This window comes from Kwoniella europaea, chromosome 1 (genome assembly GCF_036810445.1).
Source record: "Kwoniella europaea PYCC6329 chromosome 1, complete sequence".
NCBI classification, from domain to species: Eukaryota; Fungi; Basidiomycota; class Tremellomycetes; order Tremellales; family Cryptococcaceae; genus Kwoniella; species Kwoniella europaea.
This window is the reverse complement of record NC_089487.1, coordinates 4,309,722-4,336,855: the sequence shown is the minus strand read 5'-3', so window position 1 is coordinate 4,336,855 and position 27,134 is coordinate 4,309,722. Positions and strand designations below refer to the sequence as shown.

The following is a 27,134-nucleotide window of genomic DNA, read 5'->3' as shown; positions in this document are numbered from 1 at the left end:
GGATGTGTACCTGTTTGTGCTTTGTTGTGTGTGAATTGATCTCTTTCACGCATTGATCGCTCTATGACGAATCAGTTTTTGTGATTCTGTGAGCAGGGGCGTGTCCCTGTGGGATGGGCAAGAAATGAAAGCAGGAATAATCAGCAGGCGAAATGAGATGGCTCATGTATGTTGCGATACTATATCTGTACACGCCTTTGAGTCGTGTCAGTAGGAGATGGCAGGGGGACACAAAAGGAGACAAAGGAGGATGGATGGGTATGAGGACATAGCGCATATACCCATCTGTCAGTTCTACCTTATTGTTCCTCGCTTCGATGGTCAGCGGCCGTGTCTTCTTGTTCCTCGATACTCTCTTCATGTCGGCATATGCGATCGTGGATGAGGGGGCTGACATGATGTGTATATGTGTATCAGTGTGGACACAAGTCAGTCTTCCCTACTGGTGCTGTTCATGTTATGGGCGTTTATGCGGTTTGACACGTGGATGATCTTATCGACAGAGCTGTGTACGTCATTCTCGTCGTCATGAACTGGATATTTCGGATTGCTACGGCTAGTCACTGCGCTTCACCTTGCAAGTATTATCATCTCGTGTCGGTTAGGCAGCTTCTTCTTCTTTTTCTTCCCTACCAACACCTTTCAAGTTGATGTTTGATCCTTTCTTCAACGTCACTGATCGCTCAACACCGCCTCAACGAACCGTCGGACAACGAACATACCATTTCTTGCTCATCCCTGTACCTCTGCACTTAACATGTCATCGATAACTTGAAAAGACATGACATTGCCAAAACCTCCTCCTCTACCTCCACGGAGACCTACACCTACACCTCGACCACCTCCTCATGCGGATACAGAGCCGGGACCACCTATTTCCGAACCTGTAGCCGCCGATCCTTCTTCTCTTCCTCCCAGATCACCTTCGACTCCTCGCACCCCTGACGCCGCAGAGCTTCCCCATGATGAAGCGGACCATCCCCGGCCTCTCGCTTCAGTCGGATCAGACTCCATCATTCTACCTCCACCTTTACCGCCCCGTGTACCTTCAGTATCGAAGCCAATCCCAGAACCCATTCTAGTGAACGGAGGGAATTCTAGAGTTGTTTCCAACCCTGTAACGATTCCAGATGATACACCTACATCGATTGAAATTCCTGATGGTGCTTCGACTTCACCTTCATCGAGGGAGGTGACTTCTCCTGTGACGGTAGCTATCACCCCAGCTACACCTCCTGACTCTCAGCCTAATTCACCTACTTCACCGTCGAGCCTCTCTTTCGGTCAATCAGTTGAAGAGATGAGGACACCAAGACCGCCCTCTCCCTCTGACAATTCCGAAACAGCTATCTCACAAACGCCTCCACCGGTGACTGATCAAACAGAACCACCTTCATCACCCGTACCACCTCCTTTACCACCTCGTAAACATAACCCTCCACCTCTTCCACCAAGGAACTCACGAACTACCAATGTAGCTTTATCGACCGTGCCCACCCTAGGACCGATGTTATGGAGCATATCGATGGTCTGCCTAGCCTATATGAGAGTATCCTTTGTAACATTACTCATTTTTGGCATACTGGGCTATATGGGGATGAAAAAGTTGGAAAAGACCGCTGACGAGACATTGAGAAAAGAGGAACCTGAAGATCCAGGAGCTTTAGGAACCAATCGAGCAGGCGGCAAAGAGGCCGTGGAGTGGCTGTGAGTGAACAATTTCCCTCAGGAATATATCGGTATGACTAATACTGTAGATGTGCTACATAGGAATCACGCTTTATATGCTTTGTTCCCATTGATCTCGACAGATGTTCTGACGCCTTTTGTGGATCTGATGGAAGATGCTCTAGCGGGACAAGTACCTCCTGTGGTGGTAAGTACCACGCTTGTTCATATCCGATCTAAGCTTACATCTAGCTGATATTCTTCAATATGAATTTAGACATCTGTCAGACTCACCTCGCCCGCCCTAGGTTCACAACCAGTCTTACTCACCTCTCTCAAACCTATTTCGGACGAAGAATGGTTCTCATCCTTATCAGTGCCCGAGAAACCCGTCAAGAACGTATTACGAAAGAAAGAGAGGGGCAAATCGGATAGTGGGAAAGGGAAACACAACAGGAATATATCGAGTGTATCGAATGTCTCTGTGGGAAGTACAGATGTTAGTACAGAGATGAAGCGATCTAGATCCACTACTTCCAGTGGCGGATCAACTACTTATGGGGCGGATGAACAGGCCAAAGAAGCAGTGAGAAGAAGGAAAAGAGATAGGATATTACAAAGAGTTTCTAGGAAGAGAGCGCCGATGGACAGCCAGAACAAAATAGATGGGAACGATGATCTGCAACAACATGAAGAAAAGCAAGGCGTTTATGGAGAAAGAAAACATGGTGGACAGAATGATGAGGCGATTGATATGAATGAAGATGATCCGAACGCTGGTCAGTATGTGAATTATCAAGTCGGCTTCGAATATAAGAGGTCTAGGGATGCTGAGAAGAAGGGAAGAGGATTACATTGTCTGGTAAGTCCGACACTCTGACTTGCCCTGTCCAGACATAGAGCCTTTTATGATGCTGTATATTGATCATGGGTATCATGTATTATAGGCATATTTCGGATGGGGCATAAAAGGAGTGGCAGGATCTGAAATACCAGTTTATATCGATGTGTTATCGATTAAAGGGACTGTAAGCCTCTTTTGCCTTACCTAGCTGACTACTATGATCTTAAGAGGCTCACATTGCTATTCACTGTTTAGGTGAATTTGAGATTGCTACTGTCTGCTACACCGCCTTTCGTCAGAACCGGTACATTCTCTTTTCCCAAATTACCAGAATACGATGTATCCGCTCAACCACTGAAGAAAGGAGCTTTTAACGCTATGGAGATACCGGGGATGAAGCAGTATGGTAAGTCCTCCTCTTGTTCCTTGTTTCATCTCGCTCTTGCGCACATACACTTGACATGCATTGTGACCCGATGCTGACTGCTTTGTATAGTCAAACAGTCGATAACGGAAGTAGCCTCTGCTTTTGTATCCCCTCAATCTTATACCCTTGACCTCGATCGACTCCTGCTTGGTCAAGAGAGTGCATTGAGAACGACCAACATCGGTGTATTGCGGATTATCATTCACAACGCCGAGGACTTACCCAAAGTCGATACGATGGGATCGTGTGACCCATACGTATCGATCGGGATGAGTAAATACCATAAACCGGTGTTTAGTACGAGGACTATTAGGGACAGTAGGGATCCGAAATGGGAGGAAGAAGCGTTTGGTAAGTACTGGCTCATACAAGAAGTACCATTTAAGACAGCTGATAAGAGAGTCTCATGCTTTAGTCCTGGTATCTTCCGATGCCATTGAAGCTGGCGAAAAATTACGAATCAGAGCGTGCGACTCTGATCGATTCTCTGCGGATGACGCGTTGGGAGTGGTTGAAGTGGATATTACAGAATTAGTCGATACTCATTCATCGAAATTATTCTTCCGGACAGACGATCTCAAAGAGGATACACCGGGTATGAAATGTTCAGGAAGATTGAATTGGTCTGTCCAGTTCCATGGATTATGGCAAATGTCCTCAGAGAATATCAAGAAACGTTCCATGGAGACTTATGTCCTTGAAGATGATATTAACCCACCTGAGATTCACCAAGTACCACTTTGGATGGAGATGCTCAGTAAAATCATAGACAAGAACGACGAGAAGTGGTATAAGAACAGACAACAGAAGAGGAAAGAGACGTTAGCTTGGTTCAATGGTGAGAAAGAGAGGGATAGGCTGGAAGCTGAAGAGAAGCCTGATGAAGGGTACAGAAGTGGGATATTGCAGGTGAGAGTGGTGTCTTCACTACTGCCCGCACTATAAACGGAAAGAGCTAATGTATCGCGTGTGATTGACAGTTCCATGTCCATCAGTGTATAGGTCAGTCATCACTAAGTCACGCCAAGAATGTGAATGAAGTGATTTTGCTCACGTGTATTCCGCAGATCTCGAAGTCGAACCCCTATCAGGAACCTACTCTTCCCATACCACCTCAAGAAACTCCCCGGCAGGTGGTAAACCCGCCCTGGAATCACTGACTGATCGCACTCCGGTAGAAAATCCTGACCCACCTTCATCATACTGCGAAGTTCACCTAAACGATAAGCTCATTTACCGTACTCGTACCAAACAAGTCACGCCTCTGCCATATTTCAACGCAGTCAGCGAACGCTTTGTAAGAGATTGGACGGAAAGTAAGGTTGTTTTCGTCGTACGGGACGAAAGGAATAGAGAACATGATCCTATACTTGGTTTAGTGGCTATACCACTTAAAGAAGCCTTCAAAACCAGGAGTCAATTCACAAGATGGTTCCCTCTAGTCGGTGGGTTAGGTTGGGGTCGAATTAGGATATCATTACTCTGGAAACCACTCGATATGGAATTACCCAGAGGTATATCAGGATATGAAGTTGCCACTTTCCGATTGAAGGGTTTATCATTTAATTCACTTGGTGTTGGACCACAGTCCGAAAAAGGTTTATCAGTCATACTTTCAACAGATTCAGATAGATACGAATTAAGTACTTCATCCGGTGAAGTATCTTCTTCATCTACGGATACACCTACATCCGCTAGAACAAGTTTAGAAAGAATACAGTCTCCTTCAAAAGTATCTTTAGATGAAGAGATAGAGATGGAATTTGATCTGAGCTTTAAACATGTAAGATTGGCTATAATGTATAGACATTCATGTTCTCTACTCGTTACGTTGATTCAACGATCGAGTGTGTTGAAGAAAAAGAGGGTAATGGGCATCGGAGTGGTCAATTTGAGAAAGATGCTGGATGGGAATGGAGATTGTAGAATTGGGATTTGGGGTACTGAGAACGTAGAAAAGGTCATGAGATCTCAAGAATTATTGGATCAAAAGGATGATGATGGGACAGACGAGGGCGAGGGAAGATTGATGAGTCCACCTTTAAGTGTGGGAGTGGAGAGGAAACCAAGTTTTAGGAGAAGAATTGCAGAAAGGAGATCATGGCCTGATTCACATGCTTCCATCAGAGAAAGGTCGGAATCTATCTCAGGCTCTTCAATCAATTCTACAAGAACCTCCGGTAGTGGAGTCAACGGAGTACCATTATTAGGGTTTGCTGAAGTGAAATTTAAGATCATCCCTGGAGTTAGTAGAGTGCATAGGAAAGTGGCTAAGAGAGATATGAGGTTCAAGAGGGTGTATGAAGTTTGGGAGAGCGAAAGAGAAGTGGAAATGGGTTGGGATAAGATGAATGAAGGTGAGAGGGTTAGGAGTGAATTGGAAGCGATAGATGGAAAAAGTGATTCTGACGGTGAAGAACAAGATGACGGTGGTAGTGATAGTAGTGATAGTTGTAATGATGTTGAAGAAGATAATAATGAGGATGAAGACGGGAAGAGAAATTTGGTGGATGACTCTGAAGATGAATTGGAGGTGGAAAAGAAGATGTCGGAAAGGAGAGCTCATTCGCATGCTTTGCATAAACGGGTGAGTATGAGCATTATGGACAAAATACAAGGCTGAAAGCTGATGATTGTATTGACAATTCATCTTTTCTCGCCGATTATTACGACATCCTACCTCGTCAATGTTCTATCCTTGTTCAACTTCACCATCCATAGCACAAAGGTATCTTCCAACTTAAGATCGCTCGGACCGGCCGTTATGTCAAAGATAAATTAAGTTCCAAAGTATATTCCGCAGCGCATAGTGGAGGGAACAAAGATCAGAGTAGGAGCAGAGGAGCGGATCTGGAAGTTGAGCGTGAAGGTATTTCCAAGATGTAGCGTATCGTATGATCTCATTCTAAATCCAATCCGTCCGGTTGATGGGCTAGGGGTTCGTTTGGGCTTCCAACATAACGATTTTTGTTTGATCTTTGTTGTAATGACCTATTTGTATATTTGTATCTTAGCATTAGCATTGGCTTTTATAGGATACACCATTCGATTATGTGTGACGCACGACGTATGATGATGAAATTGTCTCTCTCTATTCAGTTCCTTCCTTCCCAACTTCCCGTGAATCTGTTCTCTCCAAATAATCGTGAGTCGTCCGACGCGATGAAGCCAATTAGTTCCAGGATCGAACCTCTTTGTTGAAAAAGTTTTTCATGACGAGAGAGATGATTCGGTCTTAAGGCTTCAAATGATACCAATTTGGTGATCCAGCCGAACGGGTTGTTCCCGTAACTTGGGCACGAAAAGCATGTCTTGCTATAATATGCCGCAATACTGAGGATTATCGAGATACCAGTTCCTCAGTCCCTCTGTCGTAAGTTCGGAATGGAACAAGGATGATACTGAGATATGAGCCATGATGGATTCGCTTTATATTGATGGTTGGATCGATAGATCAACCTCATCATTCCGCTTTCCAACCCCATTTGATAATTATTCCTCTGATCTCTAAGACCTAAAAATATTGAGCACGGCGTTATAATACCCAATCGAATATTGTCGTACATCCAGCAGCGACAGCCAGTATCACCACACCTACCACACTAAACGTTATCGATAATAGCTCTTTCGAGTCGGGAGGTTGAAATGGTCCTTCATACGTTATTTGACTACGTACATCTGATTCTGATAAGTTGTCCATCTCCGATTCGATATCCCGAACTGAAGCGAGGGGTTGAAAAGATACTTTCCTGGTTGGTAATAGTGGTATAGAACCATCGTCGATATCAACATGTGCATGATCATGATCATCTAATTCTTCGTTAAGCCCCTTAAATAGAGTTGTGGTATTTGAGATGGGTATTTTTGGTGATTTGTTGATGGTAGATGGTAGATGAGATACACTAGAGCTTGCTTTTACCCCAACTATATCTTCAATATTATCATCATCATGTATAGGGTCCAATTTACCCCCAGCGGAGATAACCCTCCTCATCTGATTACCATACGGATGGATACCATATACATTTGGATGATGTTGTATTTCATCTTCCAGCGCTTCTTCGTCCTGCGGCGGATGAGGGGATGAAGGGAAGAATAGACCTGACGAGAGCACCGAGGGAGAACGAGCGATAGATAGTGATAAGGAGGATGAACGGGGTCGATGTTTCTTGGTGGGATTGCTGGTTGTGGGGGTGGTTATGGGCGGTTTGGACATTGTCGAGGGTATTGACCTGCCTAATAAGGATCAGATAGGCCGGGATTGGTCGTCTACTATACTATCAGTGGAAGTGAAGACGATATATCGTGTGCTATGGGTGATATGAACGCAAAGACAAGTGAAGAAAGGGTGAAATGTAGGATTCACAGCTTCACGATGATCCACGCGACACTACTCACCGACAGTCCACCGTCCACTCGCATTTCACTCATCACCACCATTATCAACATCCTCAACTTGAACTTATCTCACAACAACACTATCGTAGTACAGCTCTGTCATAGCCCAGGATGGACGACCCGTGGGCAGGACCTTCATGGTCCACGCCATCCAAACCATCTTCGTCGATATCAATGACTATGCCCTCACCGGGAAGGACGACACCTCCACCAAGGTTCGACGACTCTGATCCATGGGGTGTGACGCATGCGACCAAGACTGACCTACAGAAAACACCTGAGAATGATGACGATGAAGAGAAAGAAGTGGCAGAACCGAACGAGAGTACAGTTGAGACTCCCGGCTGGGGAGGGGAGGACCACGCACCTTGGGGAGTTGATGATACTGAGGAGGACAAATCACCTACACCAGCGGAAAGTGAATCACCACCTAAGCTTGACAAAGCAAACGATCAACAACCCACTTGGAGCTCAAGCGAATCGCCAGTCAAAGACCCTTCCATTCTACCGACATCACCTGATCTTCAGGATACCTCGGCACGATCTGCAATCGTCTCTCCTGATAAACTCTCATCTCCTCCTAAAACATCCTCACCTGCTCTCGCTGCATTTCCACCTGTTGTACCGCTTTCTACCTTCGATGACGAACCCTTCGCTTCGACCTCTACCAATCTCACTCCAATACCCAAGTCGCCTTCTTTTGGGGACGAATTTGGCGGTTTCTCAGCTGGGCCGTCTTACAGCTCGGGAGGGGATGATCCGTGGGGCAATAATGCTGGGCCTAGCACCATCACAGCCAAGAAAGATTCAGGTGGATGGGGTGGAGAAGATCTGTCTTGGGGGGGTGGGAAGAATGATACTTCTTGGGGTGATACGTCTTTTGGCGAGGAAGCTCAAACCTCTTTCAAATCGCCTATTATCCCTCAAGAAGAGGACGAGGATGACGAAGCAGACGAAGGGGAGGGTTGGGGAAGAGCTAGACCTGCTGTGAGACCTGTGGTGGAAGAGAGACCGAAAGGGGATGATGATTGGGAAGAAGCCCAGCGGAAGATACGTGTCAAGTATGAAAGGGCGGTACGTCTTGTCTCAAAATTAGGTATTTGAAGTGAAGTTCCGATGCTGATATTCAATGAAATTGTACATAGCCACAGGACAAAATAGATGGATTGACAAAGGCTTGGACAGATTTACTGGGTGGTTTGATCCACCAAGAATTAGAAAAGATGACAGGTGCAGAGGAATTGCAGTTTGAGGAAAAGGTGAAGAAGCTTGAGGATGATACGTTAGTCTGCATATTCTTCGCCAGATCGTATGAAACTGATGAGTCGTTTCTTATAGTCTCGATCGATTACGCTCTTTGTCAGCTATACCGCCCGACATCAATATCTACCCTCCCGTTCTGTCCTCTCTCATGACCCACGAACGATACGTATACGCCTTACAAAGGCCCAACCCTGCTCCTTCGACCTCTCTGCTAACCACGACCACATCTCGCCAACCGACTAGGGTTGACCCATTGGCCTTGGCCAGTTCCGAATTGGAACCATCGTGGACCAGCAGATCGATGCTCGGTGAACCAGATGCACCCTCACAGGATGCCATATCCCAACAAGAAGAACAGAATAAAAGCAAATGGTCATTTTGGGGCAAAAGACCTGTTCCAGAAAGACAGCTAACCACATCAGGTGGAGGGGTTTTGGAGAGGAAGTCGATATCATTGGCATCACCTGATCTGAATAACGAGAGACATTCAACAGATATCAAGCCTTTTTCCAAACCCTCTTCAAGAGCACCATCTATCTCGATCGCCTCATCCAGACCCAACTCACCTGCACCTCCTGCCCCTGCGGGGGCAAATGTCAACAATGATATCGGTCATTCGGCTCCCTCGGGCACTTTACCGCAAACACAAGCACAGCCTTCACAACCTGTGCAAGCGGCTCCCTCTGCGGTATCAAGATTCTTTGGTCGATTATCGCGTAATAAGTCACAGACCGCCACTCAAGAGAATGAGGAGAACAGTGATAAAGATCTAGAACTATCAGCAGATGACTTCTCTTTCTTATCGGAAGTACCATCATTGAAACCCCCAGAGAAAGGCGTGGGAGACTTGTTAGCATTAGAACCAGGACGGAACGAGCAGATAGCTTCTTTGGAGAGTCTATTGAACTCTAAACCGACACAACTACCCAAACCTTTAGCTCCACCTCCTAGAAGTGCTTCACCCGCGCCGAGATCAAGCAGTGGTAAATTCGTAGCTAGAATGAAATTACCTCCGCCAACTGATATGGACCTACTAGGTGATCTTCACTTCGATGGATCAGCTCAACCTCGGTCATCCACATCTTCTATTGTACAGTCCCCCGCTCAGGCGATATCATCACCTTCAAATGCATGGGATGATTTCCTCTCCCTCGACTCCAACTCTGGACCTAGTGCGCCCGTTAAACCCTCCGTCAAATCACCCTCAACACCTATCATCGCTGCTCCCCTTGTACCCTCCCGCTCGAATACACCGACCGTCTCGCTTTCTCCACCTCCTCCACCTCCACCATCCAACCCAGCTATATCATCCCTAGTCAATAAGCTGACTTCTGTCCCACCGGCCAAAAGCCCGGTCAACGATTTTGGAGATTTCGATGACTTCGGCACACCTCAACATGCGTCAACGTCTACATTTGACGATTTCGGTGATTTCTCCGCCTTCGAAAGCACCACGACTACGTCTGCCCCCGTACATGCATCCGCACATGCTTTTGCGAGACCATCAGCAATCCCATCCAACTTACAGCAAACGCAAACCCAGACACCTGTCAGATCAACAGCAATTAGTACCCCAGGGTCTACCAAATCATTATCTACCCCTGCTAATCATGCCCGACCTGGATCATTGGATCATACACCCACTCTCAACTTGATAGCGGGAGCATCCGCAACGAAAGGTAAAAGATGGCCTGCACCTCCAAGTCCCGTCGCTCCTGCTATAGCTCCTCCACCCAAATCCCAAGGTACGGCAGGCGGGAGTGCAGCGGGATTCCCATTCCTTAGTCCTCCTCCACCTGGTAGACCCAATTCCAGATCGAATAACCTTTTGGATGAGAATGATACTGCTCAAAACACGAGACCCGAGCCCACTGGTACAACTGGGGTAGGAATAAGAATGGGCATTGGTAATTTCGATAGTCCGATATTCGGTGGATCATTGCAGCCTTCAAGAACTACCACTCCTACACCACAACCTACCAATTCGGCTGTAGCTGTTGCTACTGGTCCGTATCAGGGAAATGGGAAAGGGGGTTTGTCAGCTCAGGATTTGTCGTTCTTTGATAGTCTATAACAGTAAGGGTTTTACGACTGATGAAGGTAGTCCTACTATGCTGAAATGCATACAGACATGACCCTATCGAATTATTTTGTGGTATATATTTTATTCGCTATTGACGCACACAGTATAAATGTCAAGTAGGACGATCGTTCGACACAATCAGAACAATACCTCATCCAGGTTCTCGACTTTCTCCCAGACTGTGAGCCAGTAAGTTCCCGGGACATCAGGCGAAGCAGTGATAGATTGGCCTACAAAGCGTTCTGAGTTTGGACGCACTTGGGAAAGGTATTTGCCCTTGAGAGGATCAGCCTGAACGGTCCTATCATCACTACCGAATAAGTCTGATAGATCGTTGCTAAGTTTGGATATGACGTCTTCAGTGACCGTCCATGTGGGTTTTCCCCTAGCTTGATCGCTGATTATTCCCGACGGCAATGTCATTTCGGTATAAGTTGACTGACCATTCCAATAATCCGGACGACTTGGACCCATGGTGTTGGGCGTTCTATAACATCTTGCGATTGATAATACACTGCTACTTCCGCCTGTAAGTACCTCAAAGTGAAGATGAACGCCTACCTTATTGCGGCATGTAAGTTTCCATCCTGAACACGTTCTGAATCTCCCATGGGCATCGGTCGAGACTAGGAAGCTGTCTCGAGCCTCTGGGCCGATGAACTTGGAAGGATCCAAACTGATAACCTCCGGAAGCTGTCCGTCAGACGAGGTAGAGTCCAAGTTGATCGAAAAGTCTCGTCGGACCACTAAAATCTCTGATGCTGATTGTTGGAGACTCATGATGAAGATGTAAATGACTCTTAGCGAGGTGTGAGGGCGAATAACTAACTCGGCCTGGATTTGGACGGAGGATATGATCATTGGGGATCAGCGTTTATATATACGTACAGAAATATCAGAGAAAGAGCCAGGATTTCACGGTATACGACTGAAGAACATACATTGGGTCAAGCGAGTTGTGGCTCGTTTGGGGCCTGTCAAAAGACATGGTCTTAGCTTGCGGGACTTGCATTGTCATGCTCACTATGAACAAATCATCTTTATGAGCTGGACTTCGCAATGACGTAGAAGGGAATGAAGGACTCTTTGTTTACAAATGAGAATATTTGATATTTCCTCACCCGCTGACTCTCCTTTGGCCATCTATTTCAATCAGTCGGCATCCTCTGCCTGTGCCTGCTGATGTTGTCTTGGTTGCTGTGACTCATTTCTGAATTGTGTCGTCCGCATGTCAAGATCCGGAATTTCGCATGGTGACCTAGGCTCAGGCTTGGTCCTTCCTCGTATGAGGCTTTCTCCATTATCTAGTCAATCTAGACAACTGTTATCCAGGCAGTGCCAAGTATGAGCATGATGGAAGTGAACAGCAGAAGGGGTGAGGTCTGCATGTCTTCGAATCGACCTCCAAAACCATCCGCAAGAGAACATCCGCTCGTCTTCATCTGTCAAGTCCCGTGATCAACATCCACACTTCTCCACTTCACTCCATATTGCGACTTCCATCTTGAACTCGAATTGGATTGTATTACGGTACATACAGGCAGCACGGATTGACATCCTCGTACTCCCAACATTCACACCAATACACTGAATTTCTGTGTTTCATTGGAAATCACTAGCTATGAACAGCTGTTATTGGCGCAATTTAGCAACACTGATGGTGCAAGATCAGACAATCCTATTCCCAAAAAAAGAGTAATAACGTTTGCCATTCCCATGGAATAGGCTTTCAACCGGTTAGTAAGTTGCGTACATCGATCCATTTCTATTGTACCTGACCATCTTGAACTCGAATTGGATTGTGATTACGGTACATAGGCAGCACGGATTGACATCCTCGTACTCCCAACATTCACACCAATACACTGAATTTCTGTGTTTCATTGGAAATCACTAGCTATGAACAGCTGTTATTGGCGCAATTTAGCAACACTGATGGTGCAAGATCAGACAATCCTATTCCCAAAAAAAAGAGTAAATAACGTTTGCCATTCCCATGGAATAGGCTTTCAACCGGTTAGTAAGTTGCGTACATCGATCCATTTCTATTGTACCTGAAAATCATCCCGTTCATTATCGTAATTTCCTTACTTACGTCTATGTCTACATTATGCCTGAAATGGAATCATGTGTGTGGGGCCTAAGCTGGAATGCTACGGCCATTGCCTTTTCAAAGAATAACTTGATGTTAATATACATCCGGTGACTACAGTATGGTACAGATTTGGTAATGATTGAATTTTGCTTGAGACGCACTCCCTGCGGATGAGTCTAACCGAAACTTTCCATTCCTTCGTTCTCCCGTACTGTTTACTCCAATATTGAGGAATTGAAGCATTCCACTCTACGCTTACCTTTCCCAAAATCGATTGTGGGGCTGCGGATAACCCAAGCAATGTTAAGGTAGATCCAGCTAGTGATCATGTGATGTAGTGACAAAAGTAAAATTCACCTTAGTACCGATTGTTTATCGATTACCAAAATCCCCTAATATCCTTTTCACACTACCCGTACATACATATCCTATTCACGTTGATGAATCTCGCTAAAGATACCCTTACGAAATTCCTACTACAGGATCCTTCCATATACAAGCATACTGGACGCACCGACCTTCAGCGCTCGTAAGTGCGATCTATATTGGAGTAGCTGTCTTGGCATAATCGAAAAGGTATGAGGTAGATGGTCACAGAGGTATTATTGTAGTTGAAACCACTACTTCCGGGAGATCTAGGCCAAAGTTCATCATGGGACTAGAGCTTCGACTTGACACCTGTCTGTCGTTGAAGAGAACATCCTCGATTACTAAGCTATATATTCTATACTTGGAGCTTTTCAATAATCCCGGTGAACGTGGGGCCTAGACTAAGGATCATTCGGCTCCAGAATTAGTTAACGAAATACTAGGTAACGTCAGACCGAAGTATGCATCCTTCATCCGGCGGAGGGGCCTGCTCCGATTTTTCGAAATGTCGAGATGGAACGTGGTTATCAAGATTATGTACTACGCCGCAGCACATGGCATGGAGCTGATTTTTCTTAATTTGTAATATTGAAGATAATTTCGGTATCCTTAGACTCTCGTGGCAGTATTCGTAGTGACGAATTCAATTGGGGAAATTCATTTGGATACTCATTGAGGTACTAAGTGGATAGGAGAGTCACAACGGCCTTACTCCTGGCTTGGCGAGGTCGATCATTGAAGTTGGAGAGAAGAGAAAGAAGCAAGAGTTATCTAAACGCAACGAGAGCTCGTCAATTTTCGTGATTGACTTATGTACACGATCCAAATTATCTACTATAAGAATTTGCTGGGCTGAGATTGCAAACAGAGTATCGGAGCTCGATGGCGACGACATGATCTTATGATATTCGGTCTGATCTCGCTTCCCAAAGTAGGTTTATGACGGGTGTGAATGTTCACAGGATGAGGAGTGATCAGACACCGAGATGAGACCTACGAAATCTCATAGATTGAACGTTCATTACTACACTTAGCTTTCTCCACTTATTTATGGAAAGGAATCTAAGTGAGACCAACTCGAAAAAAAGGTATAAATACCCCTGTTCAGACTGGTTCGATTTCTACTTTTTTTCTTCAACACAATCCACAACAACACAACACAACAATCCAACTAAAGCTCACCTTGACTTATTACCAAACAACCAAATCGAACAAAAGCCAACATGAAGTTCTCAACCATCTTCACTGCTGCTCTCCTCACCCTCTCCTTCGGAGCCATCGCTGCCCCAGTCGAAGTTATCGACCTCGACGCTCGAGGTGCCACCAAAGCTCCCCCTACTGTTCCTCCTGGATACAAATTAGTCACTGTTGGTAACATCTACATCTGTAAGTACGACTGCATTCACCATCACTTACGAATAACGATATCTGATTGCTTACAAACTTGTAGTGACCGATAACAACGGTAACTTCGCCGGTGCTTTCTCCAAGGGTGACCTCGCCGGTGCTGGTGCGGGATCCCAAAACACCGGTGCTGGCTCCACCAACAAGGGTAACTGTAAGCTTTAGTCCCCTTGTGAACTGCGATTATGGAGTATAGGGCTGATGACACAACTTTGTTAGCCAACTCTCAAAACATCGGTTCAGGTGGTAACACCAACCTCGGTGGTGGCGGTGGCTGGTAAACTTGCTCATAGCAAGTGTAGGATCTGCTTCAGGGATTGCAGTTTGTGTGTTCGATTTGGCATCAAGTCAATCAATGCTCAAATCAAACGTACCTCTACCGTAATCTCATAGCAGTGCGAACTTTTTCTTCTTGTTCTTCCTTGTCTCTGTACTTGTAGTCTGTCATCTACGTTGTTGGTGAAATTCTTGTAAAACCTTGTAAAGCTCCTCAAATATTCTTGTTGTTCCGGAAGTTTCGGTGTGTCTACTAAAGTAAATTGTATGTGTGGAATGTAAATTGTCACTCTTTCCTGTGGGGTTCAAAGACTGCTTGTGGAATATAACCTTTGATCGCGCGAAGCAATTTACAGCTGCCACATTAGGTTCTTTTGACAGCACTGCAGTATCTACGAGGGCTGCAGATTTATGTCGTGAAAGAAGCTGGTTCTTTGTCCTGTATGATGCCTTACTAGAGATCATGGTACTGGCCAAGCTTCAAGTCAGCTGCCGGGCTTTCGTAATCTGCTTAACATGGGTGATTAAACTTGAGCACCTCCGATTAACGCGCGGTTCCGACCTGGTCGGGCAAGAGCCCACGGAATTTCCGATGTACCAGGATGTCAGCGTACTTATGCTTCCTCTTTCACTTTATGTTGTCGCGTTGACTCCTTGCCCATGATATAAATAACAGCAATTTGTCAAAGTATGGCTCGCTCAATAAACATTCACAAACGAATGTCCATTGATCGAGCCCAAATCTCTCATTTACCGAGTCACTTCACACTTTTGTTAGACTCAAGAACAGCGCTTACAGCACACGGAGCTCACCATGCCTGTTGTTACAACCGAGAATAACTGGTACCCCGAAACCTCCGAATTATCTGATTCTCGAATCTTGAATTTCCGAGAGATCACCCATTCACAATGTGATTACTCTTATTGGGCTTTCACCAAGAAGAGTGGACAAGATCAGGATCAGTCTACCGAGGTCGAATGCAGTATCATCCCGATCCGAGGACAGGATAAACAAAGGCATTTTGTCGTAGTTGAATCTAATCAGGATGGTACGACTGTATCGAATTGCCCGGATAATATCATTGACCTCATTAGTGAGAATGTACGTTCAGTTGTGGATGCAAGCGAGAATGTTGCCACCGCCACTCAGGCTTAGGTACAGTGACTCGCTTTCGGGCATGCACCTCTTCATCAGGAGAAGAAATGCTTGTGATATTGGGCTGAACACCATAAGAGGTCGAGGAATGATAAAGTGGAGTCAGAAGATGAAGTAGAGTAAATGTATGGAAACCCCATAGTTGAAAATACGAGAGGGATTATGCATACGGTAGAGCAGTATATGGTCTGAAGACCTTCTCGGTGTCATGCTGCAGGTCACAAGGAATGGTGTTCCGATACAGTGTTAGTATATCCACGATATTGTCGAAGACGGTAGGTAAACAGATGTGGCACCCGTCACGAGATTCTCCTTTGAAGCTGCGTCTTGCCTTCTAAGCAAGAAAAGATTGTCAGAGCATTATAGTCCCTCAACGGAAGTCGCTCAAGGCCTCTGGAAAGAGAGACTGCATGACGTGTCAGCATAGCCATTTGGGGTATTTTGAAACATCTCGCTGATTATAGAGCCCGCTGGCGTCATTCCAAACAGCCCATTTGAGCTTTTCAAATTCCAGCAAGCTGTGCAGCTTCGACACAAGAACTTACGAAGCACTTGAACTCGGGTTCAAGAAACACCAACTTATGTCTGACTGCTTCTAGTTACTATTGTGACTGCACACTTCGAACACCTCCACAGGTTCCATATCCTCAGTCATGATGCGATAACATCGGCCATGATGGCGATATTGTCTGGCCACTTGGTCCTTTCTGCGTCAGGAAGCTGTGATCACCTTTGACTGAACCACATCAACCGAGTGGAAACATGTTTCAGGCCAGGTGCCCTTTGTGACGGGTATATTCTTGTGGATGGCGAATAGCTAAACGATGATAGATTATCCGCAGAGTTGACCCTAGCCTGATGCAGGAAGGCTCAAGATTTCTAAAAAAGAAAAGGAAAAAAGAAAAAAGTGGAAATACAACAGCCAATCCGCCCCTACGTTGTACAGTATTCGAACGCAACTCCAGCAATTCAACTTTGCTTTTAGAGTTTTCTTTTCTTATCAAATCCACGCATCCCCCATATTTCATCTCTGGGATAAGCGGCAACTCTTGCGATATCAACATTATCTTCGAGAAACACAGAAAAAAGGCAGTCCTCGCGTTCCCTCATGGATATGAACCTGGGAAATATGGAGCTCGATTCTTCTCCTTCCTCTCCCACCACTTCACCTTCCAGAAAAGCCTCGGTGGACGTCACAGGCGGCCTAATTGACTTCGGGGGCCACGTCTCGACCGATGGCACAGCTACTGCTGTCCCTGACTCGACTGGAGCTACGGCTGAATCCGAGGTGGAAGACGAAGAAGACAAACGACCAGACCTCTCTGAAGATTTCTCGTGCAATTTGGTATTTAGCAAAGATGGGGGTCAAATCGTCAGAGCCGACAGAGTCTTCACAGTAGTGGAAGTCTCTCCGAAATCAAGCTCGACAGTCGGATTTGACGATTTGGCTGAACAAATGAAAGATAAGAAGTTCAACTTGTCAAATACCAATTGGGATGATCAAGGTTTATATGAAATTATTCCTCATGAGCCTTATGCAAAAGATTCTAAATATACCAGAATCTTCTTTCGAACGAATTTGGCCAATACAATGAGGTCTGCTCGACCAAGCTCTGGGACAACCGATTTGACTGCCACGGGGGGTATCCACGGTAAAAGAAGGATCTTAGGTAAAGAATTTAAAGAAAACTTACATATGTACCTTACAGTGGATACTCACAAGACGGCGATATGATCACTTTCGTTCCTTCTTTGGCTCAAAATGTATCGGGACCAGAAGTAGATGCTGATCGAACTGTATTCTTCGACAACAATTTGAGAGGTAGGACTTGTTCTCTCATTCCCAGTCCTGATGATGAAACTACTTGCATCATGACTGTCTGCGGAACCATGTCAAATGGAAGTACAAACCATCACGATAATTTCCAAATCGATCATACCTTTAGACATGGTCTTCTTCAAGGTAATCATGAATATCCTACTGGTTCCACCCATGGTAATGTGTGGCCCGTATAAAATCCCAGACACAGTAACTTATACTGCCACTGGACTTGCGGAAGCTCGCTCTCTCTCATGCTCACATTGAATCGAAAGCTGATACAAAATGATGTCTCTAACCATCTGTCCATACCTGAATCTGCTAGTTCATCATCTATGATATGCATTCGTTGACTTGTTACATATTATTGCGTCTACATAGCTCCTCTTTTGACCAACGAGTACAAATTATGGAGATTGACATGTGAAAACATTTCACGTATGATTACTGTACATTTACCACTTAACAGCCTCAAGCGTCACCCCACCTTGAGCCAGAATGTCACTTTCTACTTTCCTGAATCTTGTCCTCAAGAACTCCCATCTTTTGGCCGAATCGTCACCACAAACATTCCGTACAATCTGTTCAGCGATCAGATCGGCTTGTCGGTTTCTGTCCACATGGCCATTTGTCTGAGCTGGTCCATCTACATGACCATTGGGTTCGGATCTGTATAGTTTGAGCTTGATATTTGACGCTTCGAGTGGTGGAGAAGGTGGAGGAGTAGGTAATCCATTCCAATAAATAGCTTCAACTTTCTCTACCCATTCTTTGGTTGACCATCTCATACCTTCTTCTACACCAGAGTTAATCAGTGACCCATCTTTCGCTTTACTTGCTTTGTCGATATCAATATCTGTTCCATCATCAGGTAATGGTCTAGTATACCCTTCTTCATCAACTTCCATTTTATCTTCTGTTCCGTTAACTACGGTATTGGTAGAAACAGGTTTCATCTGTCCACCACCATTCACACATCCTCCAGGACATGCCATAACCTCTACGAAATCCAATTTCTTATCTTCTCCACTTGACAGGGACAAAGACGATATACTATCCACATCTGATAAACCACTCTCACCAGGTGTCGAAGTTCCTGAAGTTCCCGAAGTAGCAGTCTTGGCTTTTCTACGTCGAGCAGCGACTGCCAAACTCAATTTGCCCGCTCCAGCACCTGATCTACCTCCTTTCCCCAGACCGGTCTCCTTATTGACTTTTCTCACTAGGTTCTGTAGATTTCTAAATCCATATACTTTCGCTCCCTTGAAAAGCACTTCTCCGCTTACCAGATCATGTATGAGGTATTCTACATTATCAGTAGATCCACGTATCTCCCTCGTACTGATCTTCGTAGGATTGGAGTGAGATGATTGAATTTCACGTATGATAGTTGCAAGGTACGATCCGGATGATGATCCCTCATGATTTAACAGTTCTGGAAAAGGTGATTCTTCAGATTGTCCTGAAAATGGTGTATCTTCGTTGGGTACAGATAAATAAGGGTCGAATCCTAGTTCCTGTAATAACAAATCTAGTTCACCAGTGGTAAGAACACAATCTACGTCTCGGGTCGAATAAAGCGAAGAGTAAAAGTCCGATCGTGAAGCTTCGAGTTTCTTGTCATAGCATGGCATAGCGGTAACATGGTATATCTCATTGGGTCTGTCGTCATCATCATCAGAAGGTCAGCTTTCACCCTCTAGTATTTGATCATAAGAGTATATGGCTCACTTGTGATTCGTCTTATGTCCATACCAATCCTTTGCTAATGCCCCTATAATCCCCTGACTACTCCTAGCATTACTAAGAAGATGCAACATATCCCCCTGAGCTTTCTCAGCATAACATACCCATCCCGGACAAGCACTTGCCAGCATGGGTAGTTCGGTGGATTTCCCTTTATCTTTCTTATCCTTTCTCTCATGATATTCCACAACAGTTTCCTTCAAACTCATATGTCTAGCGAAAGTCGTATCCCATACTCTCCATCCTCCCTTCCCTGGCCTACTCAAGAATGCTCTGATTCGACGAAGCAACACTAGCAGTGGGATGGTAGGACGTGATTGGGCGGAAGAGTACGCTGCAGAGAGGGAAGCGAGCGTTTGAGGTGATATGGATAAGATTGGTAAACGTGGTTTATGACAGGGTGAATTTGGGTCCAAAGCGGTAGGGTTAGATTGTATGAATTCAAGAACTTCGTTTTGGGATTGGAGAGTGATGAGCAATGATTCAGTCGAAGTGATACATCCACTATTAATGAACGTATGTAAGCTGAATATGTAGCAGAAACAGTAAGGTAAGAGTGTTAACCGCTTACCTGCATGCTAGACAGTCATTCAGGTTGATCTCAGCTTTTTCCAATGCCTTCTTACCATTCAATGTAGATGGTCCTGGTCCGCCGTTAATATTGTCCGTGGGGTATGTAGATACCTCATAGTAGTTGTTATTGGAGTCAATCTGTATTTCAGTCTGACAAAACAAGACGACATTTGTCAGCCGAACAACTGATGTGCAAGGTCCTAAGAAACAACTTACAGATCCCTCTTCCGCAGTAGTGGTAGGTTTGTTCCTCACTGGTATGATACATGCTTGGGAGGGGGTAAGGAAGTCGTCCAAGTCCGTGATGGTCTGAAAGCAAGTCAGACAGGTTAGCTGAGTAAGCCGGGTGGAGGAGAGATGAGGGTGATGACTTACCAATGCTCCTGAGAAAGCCATACTGTAACGTCGATGTTGTTGATGGACAACGGACTATAAGAGTAACAGATTTAATCTGACTGGCTGACTGATGAAGCGGTCGGTGAGATGTAAATATGTATATATATATGTGATTTGACGAGGATAAGAGGAGCTCCTACATTACATGTTCTGACTTTTGACTTTTGATTTTAGATATATCTTTGATCCTACTCGTTCCGGATCATCCCTTCTTTTGCCACCCAAACACACGGACATCACCGCACTCGGATGTATAATTATCAATAGCCACATGACGTGGATATACCCTTTTATCATTCGGTGTTCCGTGTGGTGCGTATGGTGGAGGTGGTCCGGACCAGGTGGATGATATGACCTCACTCCACCCCCCACGCAGGTTCTGGTGCTTGTGCTTGTGCATGTGAGTATGCAGTTCGATTTGCTATCGCTGTAGCTGTATCTATAATTTCATCAGTCAAGATACCGCGGTAATTTGCATACTACAGCTAGCGACATGCCAGTCCTTCTTGAAGCGTGAGTCCGCTGACTGTTTCTGCGTGGGGTGAGATGCAGTGACTGACACATTGTTGATAGATCATGTCACTGCAAAGCAGTCAAATACACTCTCGAGGTGAGCTGCTTGACCCGGCTGTCGAAATGAGTTCCATAGTAGCTTATGACCGAATATCGTTCCAGTCTAATACTCCGGTACCATATATGGTAAGCTCGAATCGTAATGATCCTCGTTATACGAGTCGTATTGATCGTGGAGATTGTCTCATTGCTCAGTTATGCCAATGCTCAATTTGTCGTAAAGTCGGGGGATACATGGGTTCAGTCAATATCATGGGAAATACCAAGACTCTCAAGTTGATAAGAGGAGAGGATAAGATCAAGTGAACCTCTTTCTGTCTCCCGTGATTCGCTATTCATAAGCTGAACATTCGCTTCGGGGTGGTGTTGGGGGTGGATGTGATGGTGTAGAAAATACAATGCAGTCAAGTCGTACGATAAGGACGATAAACCGAAAGAACGATATGGATCCGAAAGAGCTTTCTGTAGTGAATGTTCCTCGATGCTTTGGTGTTTTGATGAACAATGGGCTGATGTGAGTGAATCCAATCATATGAACATGATTTATCATTTGATACATATACTTGGAGGAGACGACTGAATGATGGCTGGAGACTAATGGCAATTGTCGATTGATAGTGGATCTACCCATTCGCATCCTGTATTGATAAACCCGATCCTCTTCCTCCCATCCCCGAGGGAGGAACCATGAGGGCGATCAAGAGGGATTCATGTCCCAGTCATGTACCTATCCCGGAAGGTGCCAAGGCTTATGATGATTATGGACCAGGAAAGGGTATCGAGGTGAGCTATATAGTCCTGCTGAGAGATGAGCATTATCTGACCGTTCTACTTGATCGTTAGGATTGGCACAAATCTACGGGAGCTTGGGTCGATTAGGTGGATGAGTACGTGAAACCAAACATAACAGTTTGGTCACAGTAAATACAAATGGGCCGGGCAATCATGGCGTTGTGTATATGAAACATTACTACAAGACCAATGATATGGGATCGTACGAGTAGAGCATGCAGGTTGATGAATGCATGATGGACGACCAGCTACAGTAAGATCTTAGATGATGCATGGACGCGTGCTTGGCTGCTTCCAAAGGATGTTTCCACGTGGCGTACATTAGCTCGGACGCGTCGAGTACGATTGAAGATGTCTGATTGCGCTACTCGTATCCACTGTCAACATGATTATCCTATATCCTGGTCAATATCTGCAAGGATATACGATGGATACAAGCCAGTCATAGGATCATAGAATCATAGGATCGTAGCATTACGAAGACCAACTCACAATGGAGTACATATCAGTCATCAAGGATGGTAAGTTTCCTCTCGCCCTATCCCAGTCCAGCTCTCTAATTCAATCCTGTTCATCACCGCTAGATGTCGACTTATCGAAATCACACCGATATCTAAGATTACCTCATCCCCGTACAGGTATGTTGATCAGCTCAATCCATTCGAATCATTGCTTCAACATACTGCAGTGTAGGGAGTTGATATAGCTTTACTATATAGGTCAACCGCAACTGTACTTACCCAATGGTGAGAGCTCGATATTGGAGGTGATCAAATTGAACGGATCACAGCGGAGGACATGGTTCACAGGTGACAACACTATCGATGGTATGGTGTCCCTCCTAACTTAGCGGTGACCGGATATATATCCCTCCGATCAAGAAGTGAGGCTGATAGTACTGAGTTCATCGAGTAGCTGGGAATATGTTGATTCATTATCCTATCGATCCGTTATTCTTGGTAATTCCAATCATAACAGCTCTAAGCGGTGGTGTGAGTGATCAACATCCAAAATCTTGCCATGCTCTATCTCAGCCAGAAGATAACGTCGATATTCCCTATCAGAACCACGCTCAATCATTCCAACCTTTTTCCGACCTGCTATCAACCGCATCTTCCCTTTCTCAATTCTCCCTTCCTGAACCATTCACCCAACCTGTCAAATCCGGTCAGCCGTCTATTTCATCTTCAAAATTTAACAGGGATATAGATAGTTTGCTGAAGTTGAAGTGTGTAAAGAGGGTATTCAAGGCTTGTTGCGAAAAGAAAGGTGAGTGTGCGATTGATACCTTACCTAATATGGAGGATGCTATCCATCAATCGAATTGCTATCTCTCGTAAAAATCTCGACATAAATATATTGGAGCATGGGTGTATTTACTGATCAACGATTCTTGATAATAGTGATACCCACCATTTCATCTTCTCCCTCATCCTCAACCTCAACTCCACAGAGATATTATAAACCTTCCATCCCTATCGTGATCAACCACTTGAAGAAGAAGATCGAACATTTCTCGCAACCTGAGCAATTTGAGAAATTCGATCATCTAGTAAGAGGGTTAGGGAGAGATGGGTTGATGGGTGATGAATTCCAAGAGTTGAGAGCATGTGAGTTCCGACGACTGCGATTCTCATTTTACCCTAGTAATGGAAAGTAATCTCAGTTGGAAGACGCAGCTGTGGCAAGCATAGTCCCTCTACTGATGAATTACCTCTCTGTTTCTTTCAGTGGCCAGGACTCAAGCTGCCATCGAACATCTGAATCAATATCTACCAAACACCATTACCCAGCAGCTGTCTGAATCGTACGAGTGAGTCAACTTTTCTTTCAAACGAAGACCGGAATCGAATTCATTTCTTACTAATTGATGTTCACATGTACAGTTTTACGCCACTTTCAACCCACCTTAAAAATCGCACGGCCGCTTCCATAGCTGCATCTCAAATACCATCCACAGCATCAGGTAAAGAGAACGCTTCCAAGGGGACTAAACGGAAAGCACCAGCTACTTCCAAAGGTGTAGAAGTGAGTTCACCAGAATTTTGGAGATACGCATAATCACACCGTACTATGTACTATGCTTATGTCGAATGGTTTCCAGGCACTGAAGAAAGTAAATACGAATAATATGGCCAAATTAACTAATTTCTTTAAACCCAAAGAGGGAAAGAAGAAGTAGATGGCTGGACGGTGTCGATCGTGTTGACAGAACCGCAAATTTTCTTCCTGGTACGATATGGATAAGCTTGGTGGTCTTAACACTCTTCACGTCTAGTGACAGATGCATGCATTATTTACTTATGGGTGGAGTACAAATGGAATGTGGTTTAGACAATCAAAAGACAAATACACACAAATTTATGCACAGTACTATCATACCGAAAAAGAGAGGGGTTGAGGAAGGTAAAAAAATCTCATGTTTCGTAATTCGTTAAGATCGTTGAGAAGACCAGCTTCTCCTAAGCTTCTCCTATTGTCGTTTAGATTTAGAAATGATCTGCTTATAATCTAGGTCGATTGCTTAACCTTGAAGGTTGTTTTCTGATCAGATTCATAGGGTTTGCTCTGCTCAACCCTATCATCACATCCGAACCGCCCCATCAGTACTGTTATGGCAATTTGTACTGCTAAGATCAATGTCGAGTATAGTACTCACTACTCCCACTTCTTCCCATACTCTGACTTCCCTCGCCTCCATCAACATTACCATTCAACATCGAGGGAGGTGGAATGGCCACGGTCCTACCCGTCAATCCAGCACCACTACCTATCGTCCTTCCCGTACCATGTCGTGAATTAGCGTTATATGCAGTGATCAAGCTTGATGTCGAACTGCCCGCATCATTGTTGGTGTGGGTGGAGAACGCATGAGATTCCCTTATGGAATGGGGCCGTTCAGGGTCGAGATATGTATCTTCCGATACGGGTTCGCCTGAGTGGTCTTCAGATGTATTGTGATGATGGGGAATCTGGCTTCGATCGATTTGGGAATGGGTATGGGAATTGACAGTTTGGCTGTTGGGTATGGTCAGTTGAGGTATGGGTAGATGGGAGTTGGGAGGTGGAAAGAGTGTACTAGGATGTCGTGCTATAGATGTTCGAGTAGGTTGGGCCATCATCACCTCTGACAGACGCAGTGTAGGCAGCACATTGTCAGTTCTGACAAAACAAAATAGCAGGTAGTGGAGCTGAGCTGTGAGAGACTCACGCATTCTCATTGTCGTCACGATAGCTCTCAGACTACTCACTTCTTCTAGTACTCTCAGACTTTCAGTCATAGTGCGTCTGCAATAGGAATCAGGATCAGCGTTTGCTTTTGCCGGGTTTATTTCCCAGAAATGATATTTTGACAGATGAATGAGGAAGGTCATTTTGTGAGGCAACCACTCACTCTTCATTCCTCCTTTCCATCGTATCCATCCCACCAGCCAACTGCAGCACACTAGCCCTCAACGCATGAATAGTATCTTCCACACTAGGCATGTTATTCGACGATAAGCGATTAAATGCCCAATCGGCATACGACTGATGTGATCCAAAGGAAGGAGCAATCATCGACCGATGGTGGGCTAAGTCCGCAGCAGCTCGAGCAGTGATACCTTGATCGTGGAATGGTCCGTTGTTCTGCGGTGATGATGATAACGATATGGGAGACGAATATGCTGATTGTCCAGCCTGAGGGTCAGGAATGGTCAATCTAGGTGTAGTATCGGTGTTATCGGTTGAAGGTGGTTGTACTTGAGTATTATGCGATTGAGCGACAGGTGTTGAAGGTGAATTTTGCTGGTCCATTTGTGTACCATGATTATGCTGAGCGCTAGGAATGTTGAGAGCAGGTTGAGAAGTAGAGTGATTCAACCCTGCGTTACCTCTTATACCCCATAGTCCCTCGTGACCCCATCCAGGTGATCTAGCACCAGTTCGCCTGATACTGACTAATTCAGATTTTAGAAGATCCACTTCGGCTTGAAGAGTCTCGTTCTTCTGCTCTAGCAGTCTGAATCTTGCATCGTTTTGTTCGAAGTATCCTGATAACGCTTCGAATGGACATGCGTCCAGGTGGGCTTGGAGATCTGAACGTGAGATGATGGTTGGGCATCCTCGCGCAGTGTGTGGACAAGCAACAAGAACTTGAGGGCAGGTCCATTGATGAAGATGCTTGTCGGATCCCACTGGAATTGATGGTAGGTCAAACGGGGTACAGATGGTTATCAGAGGAGTTCAGAATTAGGGGTACTTACGAGTTTCACTGCATACTTCACATGTTGTAGCAGTCTCTTCACAACAATCAGGTTTAAGTTGAGCCTTATCATCGCAGACTGGCCCATGAGCTTCTTGGTATCGCGAAGATCATCTGATGTGGAGATATAAGTAGTATCAACTTACCGCCCTGTCCTTGAAAACCAACATAGTCCCACATTTCTTACATTCCATCTTCCTCTGAAAACACTCATACGCCCTATGATGGGGTAATCGATGTCGTGCCATCTATCCCAGCAGAAGCGTCATCAGCTACCAATTTGAATGAGATGATACGGTTGATGAGAAGAAAGAACCCACGGATAATCCACAATCACCATCCTGACAAGTGATTATAGCCTTTGGGCAACTCCATAAATGAGCTAATAACAATCCTCGTTGCATTTCCATCCCACAATCTTCCGCTGCACATTTCACTTTCAGTTCATCTAGCATCTACAGCATCATATGGACATCAGCTTCACCTTCTCCATGGTGTGAATAATGAGATAGATGGTAGGATTTGACTGGTGTGTTTATCGTGGGTGGTGGTACTCACAAGCTTCACTAGCTGTTCCGTATCCCTCAGACTACTTATATTCAAAGCCGATCTATCTATCGGACATTGCGGGTTGACAGCTATCGCTTGAGTGATACAGTCCCTACAGAAAGTATGTTTGCACGAAATGGTCGTCACTGGGTCAACCAGTGCTGACTGACATATCGCACAAGTCAGATTGGGGTCGATGGACTCGACGTAGTGGTATATCACTTCGTGAGACATGATTGGTCGTTCGCCCAGATCTAGTACAGTCGATTACCGAACATGAGCACCAAGTCCATCATTGGGTGATCTCAGACCCAGTATGAACACTGCTTGGTGGTATCGCAATGATGAGAGGATGAAAGGAGATACCCTACACTAAAGAAACACACGCTTAGTCCAACGGACAACCTCCACCCGAGTACTTGACTTGTGGCAAACCCAGGTGGCAAAGATACTGTGCTGT

At 45.1% G+C, this 27,134-nt stretch overlaps 11 protein-coding genes across 11 annotated transcripts; 7 read left to right on the top strand and 4 right to left on the bottom strand.

The window, feature by feature from the left end:
• Positions 1 to 781: 781 nt before the first annotated feature.
• On the top strand, positions 782 to 5,825 carry V865_001643 (uncharacterized protein; the record flags this gene model as incomplete). The annotated part of the gene is made up of 10 exons (XM_066225459.1): positions 782 to 1,707; positions 1,771 to 1,876; positions 1,946 to 2,530; positions 2,616 to 2,696; positions 2,768 to 2,918; positions 3,009 to 3,290; positions 3,355 to 3,848; positions 3,920 to 3,941; positions 4,007 to 5,526; positions 5,661 to 5,825. The coding sequence occupies 10 exons, from the start codon at positions 782 to 784 to the stop codon at positions 5,823 to 5,825; spliced, it is 4,332 nt and encodes a 1,443-aa protein (XP_066081556.1).
• Positions 5,826 to 6,474: 649 nt separating this feature from the next.
• V865_001642 (uncharacterized protein) lies at positions 6,475 to 7,155 on the bottom strand (the record flags this gene model as incomplete). The annotated part of the gene is made up of 1 exon (XM_066225458.1): positions 6,475 to 7,155. The coding sequence occupies one exon, from the start codon at positions 7,153 to 7,155 to the stop codon at positions 6,475 to 6,477; it is 681 nt and encodes a 226-aa protein (XP_066081555.1).
• A 293-nt stretch (positions 7,156 to 7,448) lies between these two features.
• On the top strand, positions 7,449 to 10,674 carry V865_001641 (uncharacterized protein; the record flags this gene model as incomplete). The annotated part of the gene is made up of 3 exons (XM_066225457.1): positions 7,449 to 8,411; positions 8,483 to 8,619; positions 8,676 to 10,674. 3 exons carry the CDS (start codon positions 7,449 to 7,451, stop codon positions 10,672 to 10,674), a joined length of 3,099 nt encoding a protein of 1,032 aa, XP_066081554.1.
• A 147-nt stretch (positions 10,675 to 10,821) lies between these two features.
• Positions 10,822 to 11,463, bottom strand: V865_001640 (uncharacterized protein; the record flags this gene model as incomplete). The annotated part of the gene is made up of 1 exon (XM_066225456.1): positions 10,822 to 11,463. The coding sequence occupies one exon, from the start codon at positions 11,461 to 11,463 to the stop codon at positions 10,822 to 10,824; it is 642 nt and encodes a 213-aa protein (XP_066081553.1).
• Positions 11,464 to 14,370: 2,907 nt separating this feature from the next.
• V865_001639 (uncharacterized protein) lies at positions 14,371 to 14,832 on the top strand (the record flags this gene model as incomplete). The annotated part of the gene is made up of 3 exons (XM_066225455.1): positions 14,371 to 14,533; positions 14,598 to 14,705; positions 14,771 to 14,832. The coding sequence occupies 3 exons, from the start codon at positions 14,371 to 14,373 to the stop codon at positions 14,830 to 14,832; spliced, it is 333 nt and encodes a 110-aa protein (XP_066081552.1).
• Positions 14,833 to 15,641: 809 nt separating this feature from the next.
• V865_001638 (uncharacterized protein) lies at positions 15,642 to 15,983 on the top strand (the record flags this gene model as incomplete). The annotated part of the gene is made up of 1 exon (XM_066225454.1): positions 15,642 to 15,983. The coding sequence occupies one exon, from the start codon at positions 15,642 to 15,644 to the stop codon at positions 15,981 to 15,983; it is 342 nt and encodes a 113-aa protein (XP_066081551.1).
• Positions 15,984 to 17,091: 1,108 nt separating this feature from the next.
• V865_001637 (uncharacterized protein) lies at positions 17,092 to 17,718 on the top strand (the record flags this gene model as incomplete). Its single annotated transcript, XM_066225453.1, has 1 exon — positions 17,092 to 17,718. One exon carries the CDS (start codon positions 17,092 to 17,094, stop codon positions 17,716 to 17,718), a length of 627 nt encoding a protein of 208 aa, XP_066081550.1.
• Positions 17,719 to 18,257: 539 nt separating this feature from the next.
• V865_001636 (cytosolic Fe-S cluster assembly factor NAR1) lies at positions 18,258 to 20,517 on the bottom strand (the record flags this gene model as incomplete). Its single annotated transcript, XM_066225452.1, has 5 exons — positions 18,258 to 19,464; positions 19,534 to 20,052; positions 20,120 to 20,271; positions 20,338 to 20,430; positions 20,497 to 20,517. The coding sequence occupies 5 exons, from the start codon at positions 20,515 to 20,517 to the stop codon at positions 18,258 to 18,260; spliced, it is 1,992 nt and encodes a 663-aa protein (XP_066081549.1).
• A 493-nt stretch (positions 20,518 to 21,010) lies between these two features.
• V865_001635 (uncharacterized protein) lies at positions 21,011 to 21,969 on the top strand (the record flags this gene model as incomplete). Its single annotated transcript, XM_066225451.1, has 7 exons — positions 21,011 to 21,030; positions 21,091 to 21,127; positions 21,193 to 21,216; positions 21,286 to 21,392; positions 21,481 to 21,604; positions 21,709 to 21,873; positions 21,934 to 21,969. The coding sequence occupies 7 exons, from the start codon at positions 21,011 to 21,013 to the stop codon at positions 21,967 to 21,969; spliced, it is 513 nt and encodes a 170-aa protein (XP_066081548.1).
• Positions 21,970 to 22,375: 406 nt separating this feature from the next.
• Positions 22,376 to 24,064, top strand: V865_001634 (uncharacterized protein; the record flags this gene model as incomplete). The annotated part of the gene is made up of 9 exons (XM_066225450.1): positions 22,376 to 22,403; positions 22,467 to 22,520; positions 22,602 to 22,709; positions 22,798 to 22,874; positions 22,947 to 23,151; positions 23,286 to 23,492; positions 23,614 to 23,695; positions 23,769 to 23,910; positions 23,987 to 24,064. The coding sequence occupies 9 exons, from the start codon at positions 22,376 to 22,378 to the stop codon at positions 24,062 to 24,064; spliced, it is 981 nt and encodes a 326-aa protein (XP_066081547.1).
• Positions 24,065 to 24,386: 322 nt separating this feature from the next.
• Positions 24,387 to 26,908, bottom strand: V865_001633 (uncharacterized protein; the record flags this gene model as incomplete). Its single annotated transcript, XM_066225449.1, has 8 exons — positions 24,387 to 24,460; positions 24,542 to 25,009; positions 25,094 to 25,170; positions 25,277 to 26,057; positions 26,127 to 26,190; positions 26,272 to 26,373; positions 26,446 to 26,580; positions 26,684 to 26,908. The coding sequence occupies 8 exons, from the start codon at positions 26,906 to 26,908 to the stop codon at positions 24,387 to 24,389; spliced, it is 1,926 nt and encodes a 641-aa protein (XP_066081546.1).
• Positions 26,909 to 27,134: the final 226 nt, after the last annotated feature.